Below are 10,169 nucleotides of genomic sequence, written 5' to 3'. Positions count from 1 at the left end.
CTCTGTAATATTCTTGGTAGTCTGGTATCGGCAAGCCTTGAAGGGCAGACTGGTTGGTCACTGGGGGAGCAAGGATTCTTCTCACTCAGCTCCTGTTAATTGCCAGCCAAAGGCCTAAGTATGGTGATGGGTTTCCATATGTTTCCGACTCCTAGCCAAAAATTAGTCCAGTTAATATTGATGATTTTGTTTTGCTGTTGGAAATCTTCAACAGATATGGACATGAAGTGTTTCCTTTGCTTCAAAATGGTAGTGTACAAACTGCAGGTTCTCATAGTCAGATTATGTGAAGTATTCAAAATGAAAGACTAACAAAAAAGAATCCATACGATTAGCTTTTTATGTGTAATTTTCCAGTGGAGACCAACATTATCAAATTAAGCTTTGATATCTATTTATTTTCTTTTTTTCAACAGGGAGGCAAGGCAGTCCGTTATATCCAGGAAAACATGACTGTTAACACGGATGAACTGGGCAGAGAATGTCTGATCAATGCTGCTAAAACTTCTTTGTCTTCAAAGATAATAGGAGTGTATCTTTTGAAGATAAATAGTTAATTCCACATTTACTCTGATTTTGACCACATAATCTATTGAACATAATTCCATGAGGTGCACACCTCGCCTTTATAAGCAACATACAATGAATTATTGTATGCTAATTATTCAACTGTAGGGCCCCCGACAGTGATGGGTGCTTTTCAGTAGAGTTGTGGAATAGTTTTAAAAGGGCAGAAACTATGGTTGCTTTTATTTGTTCTGTGGCCTGTGAATGCTAAGATGATTACAGTTCCTTTAATGTTGCCCTATCTGAGATTAGTTTGCTCAATGTAACCCAGGGCTCAAACCTTGGGATTTCCAGATGCTTCATTTTCAGCAATATTTCAACAGAGGTGCTTCCAGTCTCATTATATAATGGCTTCTACTACTTAAAAGACTAAAGTATTTTATGAATTGAGTTTTATGTTACTCATTTATTTTAAACAAAATTGGAGCAATTTGAGTTCTTGTATCCCATTTTAGTACCATTTATTTATAACTGCAGGATGAATGGCTATGCAAATGGGAGAAAGGAAACCTGCTTAGTCTGATGGGAAAAGTGGCTATTAACCCATTTTGCCTGAAGGCAAAGGGCAGAACATGATTTTTTTAATACAAGAATGAATTGAAATTCAAGTACCAAAATAAATAATTTAATTTTCCAAATACAGTATTACATCTCAGTATTGTATTTGGATAAAGCTGCTTTGGGATAGTAGAATCATAGAAATTTACAGCACCTCTCAGAGCAAGCTGTTAATTCACTGCCCTGACCCATCTCCAAATTCCTTCAAGGTTTTATCTTTCATGTAATTCCCTCTTGAAACCCACAATGGACACAATGAATTCAATTAGTATTTAATTTAAGATTTTGGTGTAAATTAAGATGCAAGTACCATGAACATACATCTCTACCCCGTAATGGTTATCTTGGGACATTCTTCTGATGTGAATGGCACTACGGTATAAATGTAAAGTGTTATCTTAAATAATTGGACAAAAACTTAGACTGCAGAAATCTTTATAAACCTTAACTTGTTTCATGTAGTGATGCAGACTTTTTTGCCAACATGGTGGTGGAAGCTACTCAGGCAGTGAAATTTACTGATGCTAAGGGTCAGGCTCGCTACCCCATCAAATCTGTTAATGTTCTGAAGGCTCATGGTCGTAGCCAGAGAGAAAGTGTTTTGGTGAATGGATATGCACTGAATTGTACTGTTGGTTCACAAGGTAAATGCCTATGGAGTTAAGGAAATGTCTGTTTAATACTGGTTATTTGTAATGAATACTAGTAGTTTTAATAATCTTATCAAGAATAATTTGTACAGGTTATATTAAACTTTATAATGAGAGCAAATTTAAAATATAAATTTAAAATGAAAGTTACTAGTAGTTTCTTTTTGTTTTGAAAATTGCTCTCAGCATATAATCCTTGCATTTGATATAGTGTCTCAAAGCGCTTCACAGAATATACTGTAAATGAATTGACTATAATTTGTGGGCAAAACGTGGCAGCCAATTGCGCACAGCAGTGTCCCACGAACAGTCATAGATTGAGTGCCCAAATTATTATTTTTTTTGAAGATTATAGGGAGCAATGACTGCTTGGGAGCAGGCTGTTATTTCTACTAAAGTATAGTAGAAATAAAATATAGTAAAGTATAAAAACTTTAATGCTCTTCCTTGCCACTCTTTAATAATCATTGCTCCATTTATTTTTGAAAATATTGTTAAACTTTGTTTTCTTATATTAATCTTGTAGAGTTCAAGGTAATTTCAGAATGAATGCTTGCTTGAAGTAGTTTGAGACATTTTATACAACTTCTCAAGTGTCAGTTGGTTGAAAATTCTGGGTTAAAATCCCAATGGGCCCCCCTCAACCCTTTACTCATTGAAACTGATAAAATGAGGACCGTATCTTAAAAATAACTGGTGGTGGGAAGGTTAAATGGAAACTCCTGAGGATTGAACTGCTTCTGATGAGGCAAGCCAAGTGAAGGAAGGGAGATGTACAGTGATCCATGTTGATATCATCTTGCCTTATTCATCAATGGGACTTAGAGTTGTCAGTAAGTCCTTAACCTGGCAAGCAATTTTCTTTTGTGTTGTATAACTATAAAGTGACCACCAGATAATTCGTTTATTTACACTGCTCTATGTGTTGATTTAAATAGTCCTGAAGTTTTAATTTAAACCAAATGAAATGAAGTTAATTGAAATGTTCTTTTTAGGAATGGTCAGAAGAGTGATTAATGCTAAAATTGCATGTCTGGACTTCAGCCTGCAAAAGACGAAAATGAAGCTGGGTGTTCAGATTGTTATCAATGACCCAGAAAAATTGGACCAGATCAGACAGAGGTATGATGGAAGTTAATGGGATGTAACTCTAAATTAGACTTCTCTTTAGTAATTTATTCTCAGATTAGCATAAGGATTTTTAAAGTTATATTTAGTGATTCATGTTGTAATTGTAGTGATATATTGGAAATCCTACCTTGATATTTAGAGTGGTTAGCAAGAATGTGCAAATACTCTTCCTTAAACACTGACTTAACAGGTGACAGTTCCACAAGTGTAAGTAGACAGGAGACTTCAGCAATTTAGTAAACCATTATTTATTTTATCTCTTTCCAAAAGCACAACTGAGCTATATGTAATGTAGTTTCCATTAATTCCACTTCCCATTGTTTTCCACTCATTGTAATAGAACATTTTTTAAATATCCAAACCACATAGTTTTCCTCCAATTTATTTGCTGCTGTGCTGATGTCAGTCTTGTGAGCAATTTTACCCTTGGAACACACAATACTCATCTCATGTAACTGAAGAACACTGTAGTGTTGCTACAGTAATATGTGAGCTTGACACTAAATGATCCTTTAGTATTTCAAATTGATTTAAAATAGTTTTAATTAGTGTGGCACATTACACTCCATTTAGAATTATTTGTTGTCGACTGTATATCCCGTCAATGATATAATGATGTTGAGTCAGTAATCCTTAACTATGAATGTGACTGCCAGTGATCTGTGCCAAGCTGATATTTGGTGTCCGCGCTGAGAGCCGCAGCTTGCTCTTAACTAAATATTTCCTCTCTACCACATGAAAATTTGATCTATCCTGTTGTCTGATAATTGTGAATATGCACACTTTGAGGTGTCTTTTTGTATTTATAATCTTATGTTTGTAAAATAGCTTTGTAGGTAGTGATGAACTTGTTTTGCTTTCAGAGAGTCTGATATCACCAAAGAGAGAATTCAGAAGATTCTGGCCACAGGTGCCAATGTCATTCTGACTACTGGTGGCATTGATGATATGTGTCTAAAATATTTTGTGGATGCTGGTGCCATGGCAGTACGCCGTTGTCTGAAGAAAGACCTCAGACGAATTGCTAAGGCCAGTGGAGGTAAGTGCAGCATTTTTTTTTACTAGGTTACTGTTGTGAATTATATATACTTTGAAACTAGTGATCCCCTGCCTTATTGGACTCCAGTTATCCGGAATTCCGACCTGGTTGGACGAGGCCCAAAACCAAAAACATTAATTTTATTCTGTGGGCCCAACTCCTAGCGCGGATCAATGGTGCACTGAGTAGCCTCTGTCTGTGCTGACATTCATAGTGGCTAGTGATACTGACTGACTCAGATTGTTTGAATCCAGCGAGCAGAAAATGGCTTATTCGCTATCTTCTTCGTCGAAAATTGATCTGATAACTCGTTCTGTAATATGGCATCTTGCATTACAAAGGCCTCCAGCCCGATGCTGTGATTGGTAGCGGAGGTTGGGTGCCTATGCTCAGATGCGTTGCAGGGGCTAAGCCGTGGCCTCCTACGCTGTCTTACATCTTATCGTGTGACAGGATAGGGCCAAAAGCCACGGAGCAGCTGGGAGGACCTATATCAAACTCGCTACTCCGGATAACTTATTGCTCAGCTCTTTACCCTTGGAGTGACAAGCTATCGAGTTTAATGTCCAATATTAATATCATTCAATTTTGAAAGGGTGGCATTCGGAATCAGCTGGAATTTTCCTAGTGATTCTGACGTCCTCCCGACATGAAAAGCGCTATACAAATGTAATTTTGTTGAAGTGTTAAAAGTACGTAAATCAGAAAAGGGTGTCTTGGACTGAGAAACCTATTCTGATGATTTTTACCTGTTTTTGTTTATAGCAACTATCTGTTCAACACTTGCAAACTTGGAAGGAGATGAGAGTTTTGATCCCTCTTTAGTGGGCCAAGCTGAGGAGGTGGTTCAAGAAAGGATATGCGATGATGAACTGATACTTGTTAAAAAGTAAGAAAAACATGTACAACTTACTGAACTCCCATTTATTTGCTGCCCTGCTAATATCTGTGGCATGAGCAGTTGTACGCTTGGGATAGAGAATATTCAGCCTTGTGTGACTGAAGACCTTGCTGATGTCTTCTCAGTAATGCATTAGCTGAACATAAAAANTTATCTCCAATGTATACAGTGTAGTATCTTGCAATGCTACTGTTAATGTTGCAGAATTGAAAAAGATGTTGGGATTGTAATTGTGTTGAATCTTTTTTTTATATTGACTGCACAGATGCAGATTAAATTTGTTGTGCATATAAATATAATCCAAGCAGTTTCCTGATGAAAGTAGAACTGTCACATCTATTCCTGGTTTAAGTCGGCAATGAATATTGTTTTGCATAACAGTATATAATCAATAGGTATTGTTCATTCAGGAGCAGTGCACACAAAGTTTGTGATTGAAAAAGGGATCTAGATTCTGATTTCTAAAAGTGAGGTATAAATTGATGCTGACATTTTAAAATGAGTTTAACCCAACCCTCACAAGTACTATTGTTGTAAAGTTTATTGATGATGATTTTTTAATTTGTATTTTTCAGTACAAAGGCCCGTACTTCTGCATCAATCATTCTGCGAGGAGCAAATGATTTCATGTGTGATGAGATGGAGCGCTCCCTACATGATGCACTCTGTGTTGTGAAGAGAGTGCTTGAGTCCAAGTCTTTAGTTCCAGGAGGTGGGGCTGTGGAAGCTGCACTCTCCATCTACCTGGAAAACTATGCAACTAGTTTGGTATGGGTTTAATTGTATTTCAAGATTATTGGGGGAGGGCACTTTTACCGTATGCTTTGAGCTGATTAACCAGGGATTACTGTCCCTATTAATTGCAGTATTAAAATTATTTAAGAAATAGTTAAAAGTACTTCATGTATTTAACTGTTGGTTGTCTTTTTGTTTAGGGATCACGTGAACAACTTGCCATTGCAGAATTTGCCCGGGCCATGTTGATTATTCCTAGGACTCTGGCAGTGAATGCTGCTCAGGATTCTACAGACCTTGTTGCAAAGTTGCGTGCATTCCACAACGAAGCTCAGGTCAATCCTGATCGCAAAACTTTGAAATGGTAAAAATTTTATTGTACTGTGGTCTGCAAAAGATTGTGACTTGAGACCCATTGTTGTCTGAATCAGCGATGAAACTAAATTTGAACATTGTTGCAATTCATGAGCAATCATTGATTTTTGGTGACCTGGTGCCCCAGATAGCAGTAAAGTCAAAATTGATTTTCTCCATCTTGTTAAAGTAACTTTTATGGCTGAGTTGTCAGAATTCAATCGGAAATTATGAAGGTTTTACTAATATTGTAGTGACTGGCTATTAAAACAGTGTTAATCAAATTCACATTTTGTTTGTGCAGGATTGGTCTTGATTTATTGAATGGGAAGCCAAGGGACAACAAACAAGCTGGTGTCTTTGAGCCTACTATGGTTAAAGTCAAGAGTCTGAAGTTTGCAACAGAAGCTGCTATAACCATCCTGCGAATTGATGATCTCATCAAACTTTACCCAGATGAAAAGCAAGACAAAGGAAAGAGTTACCAAGATGCAGTTCAAAGTGGAGAGCTTAATGGCTGAAGCACCTGAGTTCTAAAATCAGCTATTATAATTTATGTTTAACTCTTGGCATCCATCAGGTGCTTCTTGTACTTCTGTTCTAGATTGAGCAGCTTGTCATACTTGTCTGAAATTCAGTGCCACTTGTTTAGTGCTCTGTTTAATTTACTATGCTTGTTTAGTGCTATTTGGCACAAACCGGATTTAAAAGACCTCTTACTTTGTTACCTATAGTCAACTCTTTCAAGTTATTTGTGCAAAATTATTTCCTGTACATTGACAGTTGTGCTTCAAGCTCCTTCGGAAATAAAATGTGACAGTTGTCAAGTGATCAGCCCATCTATGTAGGGAGCTGTTAAGAGACCACCTTAATTTCATGAATAAACGTTGATGTTGTGCTTCTTGTCTTTTCAAATCTAATTAATTGTGTATGTTATTTCATTGTGGACATGATTTCTCCCTCACACAAATTCACTGGGGAAACATTAATTAAATATACTACTGGGGAAGGATGTAATAAGGCACTATATCAAACACAAGGATGATTATTATCTCCCCAAATAAGTAACCTCTCTGATTCTTGGTTGCTGATCTTACCATGGGGAATGATAAAATGCTCAAAAGTATTAGGGCAGCATTTGTAAATCAATTAAAGCAAAATTAAAATACAATGAATGTTCCCCTGCTTTCTCACATGTATTCAACCATCTTGCCCTTCTATAAATACTGGCACTTGATGTAATTTGAGAGTCAGTTTACAAGATTCAGCAATGGTACATTGAGCAATTTATTTCATAAAGAAAAAATGGTCAATCTGAGTTGAGAGATAATAGGAAGGAGTTTATGAATTTTAACAAAAGTATGGATTCCACATACACAATATTACTATGATTTCAAACTTCAGTACTTTTAATCAAATATTTAAAAGTTTCACTAATTTTCAGAACCATTTTATGTGGACTGAAGTTTTGAATAGTTTTAAAACCTACCTACTTTACACATTCATTATAAAAACAAAATGCACCTACATTTCATTGGAATCAGGCTGTAACCTAAAATAAAAGCTCAATTTTATCCAGTCAGTAGCTTAGCTGCAGAGTATCTTCAGTTCTTGTAGTAAAATTTAGGTGTAATGTATTGCCTTTCAACACACATAGCTATTCCCATTCCACCTCCTATACACAAAGAAGCAATGCCACGCTTTTTTCCTGTTCTCTCCAGTGCGTAGAGAAGTGTAACCAGAATGCGGCACCCAGACATTCCCAGAGGGTGACCTAAAGCAATAGCACCACCTTGGATGTTTACCTAGAAAGACAAACACAAAAAATGCATTTTTTAAAAAAAGAGGAAAACCTTTTCCCTAATTTTCTCCTTACTCCACTGGCCTGCTTCAGGTCCCCTGCCTATCCTACCATCAGCAGTCAGGCTTTCAGCCTATCTGCTCTCACTTTGTGGAACTCCAACGAGAGCCCTATCACCTCAACTCTCCCTTACCTCCTTCAAGGTCCTCAAAACCTTCCTCTGACCGGTCATCTTCCTGGCCCCCATCCCTCCCGAATCCAACTTGGGACATCCTCCCGACATGAAAGGCGCTTTATAAATGCAATTTTTGTTTTATTACATCCCACATTGACCCATTGGGTGAATCAGGAAGTAAAAAGGATCAATTGCATTTAGTTGTAGTGCCAATTTTTATATCTACATTTCTCACCTTCTCTGGGTTTATACCCAGTTCCTTGACAACAGCTACAGACTGTAATGCAAAAGCTTCATTGATGTCGAAGAGATGAACTTCATCCAGCGTCCAGCCGGCTTTTTCTACCTAGAATAAATAGTAAATCTAAGTCATTACCCTTGAATCTGAAGATGATGGAATGCACAGTGGGTGAATCATTGGTTGAAAAGGAAACAATCTACTTGACCCTACTTCAGGGCGGGACACAATTTGACCGCTCCTCAGGCAATGATATCAGCCATGTGAGGAGTGACCGAGCAGACCTTTTCCAAATGGGAAAGGGAGATACCTGGAGTTGAGCCATGACCCCAGTCTCGTCTCCTGCAGGTGCTTAAAAAACAATAGCAGAGTCCTGGGGGCAGAATAGCTGCCAATTCTCTCACTTGCAGGATAGCCCATTCCCAAAACAGGAAACACCATATAAAAGTAGAGTTGTGCTAATAAATGAACATGTCTGAGTCTGGTTAAGGCTCTATGCTGTGAAGAGGTATAAGTATTAACAATATTCTTGTATTACTTACGGCCTTCCTTATTGCTGCTATAGGCCCGACTCCCATAATGGCAGGATCCAAACCAGCCTCGGCCCAGGATACAATCTGAGCCAAAGGTTTCAGGCATTTCTTGTCAGCTTCTGATTTCTTCATCAGAATCACAGCTGCGGCCCGTCATTTATTCCTGCAGAACAGCAAACAGAGTGTGTTGTCAGTAAAGTTACTGCCTTCTTTTCAACGACTTTATAAGCAAATTACAAAAGTGATTCTTTCTGCTGACCTGAAGCATTAGCAGCAGTGACAGTGCCAGATACGCCCTTTGCAAAAGCCGGCTTTAGTTTAGACATGGCTTCGAAGGTGCTTCCGTGACGGGGAAACTCATCAGTTGACACCTCGATAGGCCCTGAAGAGAGAGAGGATGATGTTAGATTATTAAGGCTCCTAATTAAAATGTAGCACTTCGAGGCTACACAATAGTACCAAATAAAATTTTAATTTCATTATAAGTGTTATACATTTAAAAACAAGTGTGGCACATATGTTAGTCGAAGTGAATAATGTTGGCCTCTGTCTGGTTGAGTGCCAAATAGTTTGGAAGACCTCTTGCAAGCCCATAGGGTTTAGGGCAGACTGGATGACATAAGATCACAAAAGAGGTTTGGATAAATAAAACCTTTCGGCCTATTCAATCTGAGCCTTCCAGAATATCCATGCTATCATCTCTCATTACCGCATAGTTTTTTTNAAAAANGTGTCCAGCAACCTAGCTTCTGCCATCCCTCCTGGTAATCTACTGCAGTTGCAGCAACGTGTAAAGAAACACTTCTTGTTGTGTGTCCTAAATAATGTCCTTTACAACTCTGAAACTGTACCTTGTTTTCTGCTGGCCTGGTGTATCTGAATATATTATTGTAGGTTTACTTTCTCAATCTCATTCAGCATCTTATATACCTCTATAGAGGTCCCCTCTATGACATTTGTTTTTGAGGCTTGAAAAAGCTTAGAATATGTAACTTTCTGAAACCTTCTCCTACACGCACTCACACGCGCTCGTGCAGATGAACCAGTCAGTCTCAAAATCTCTCCTCCTAGGAGTACAGCACATACCTCTCCTGGAAGGGACGGAGACAGGAACAATTTCTTTTTCAAAATAGCCAGCTTTCTGTGCTGCCTCAGTTCGGTTCTGGACTGTACAGCAAACTTGTCCTGCTCCTCTCGACTCACATGCCACTGCATCGCCACGTTCTCAGCTGCATCGAGAGGACGAGAAAAGTAATTCGGGAAACGTTCTGTAGCTTCAAACCTTTATATAAATATGTGCATGGCCAAGAGACCGTAGCTATACATAATGATGGCTATCAAGTAACATGCTACTTTACATCTACGTCCGTTCTATGAGCTTGCACAGCTTTGGTTCACACATGCACACCCTCCAAGGTGGTTTTAGGATAACACACACCTTCCTGGCTTCTGTTAGGCCAGTCATCACAGTGTAAAAGTACTGCCCT

At 38.1% G+C, this 10,169-nt stretch overlaps 1 protein-coding gene, 1 non-coding gene and 1 pseudogene across 2 annotated transcripts; 2 read left to right on the top strand and 1 right to left on the bottom strand.

The window, feature by feature from the left end:
* Window positions 1–425: 425 nt before the first annotated feature.
* LOC103179189 (T-complex protein 1 subunit alpha) lies at window positions 426–6,833 on the top strand (the record flags this gene model as incomplete). Its single annotated transcript, XM_042346721.1, is given in 8 exon segments — window positions 426–532; window positions 1,588–1,769; window positions 2,771–2,897; window positions 3,770–3,945; window positions 4,711–4,834; window positions 5,422–5,614; window positions 5,782–5,945; window positions 6,240–6,833. Coding segments are annotated over 8 exon segments (1,290 nt in total), but the record flags the coding sequence as incomplete, so codon positions are not given.
* On the top strand, window positions 1,010–1,147 carry LOC121852836. Its single transcript, XR_006086246.1, has one exon. It is a non-coding gene; the product is annotated as a small nucleolar RNA SNORA29 (small nucleolar RNA).
* A 421-nt stretch (window positions 6,834–7,254) lies between the features above and the next one.
* Window positions 7,255–9,964, bottom strand: LOC121852835 (annotated as a pseudogene).
* Window positions 9,965–10,169: the final 205 nt, after the last annotated feature.

This window comes from Callorhinchus milii, unplaced genomic scaffold (assembly GCF_018977255.1).
Source record: "Callorhinchus milii isolate IMCB2004 unplaced genomic scaffold, IMCB_Cmil_1.0 Scaffold1473, whole genome shotgun sequence".
Taxonomy (NCBI): Eukaryota; Metazoa; Chordata; class Chondrichthyes; order Chimaeriformes; family Callorhinchidae; genus Callorhinchus; species Callorhinchus milii.
This window is presented reverse-complemented; position numbering and strand designations above follow the sequence as displayed.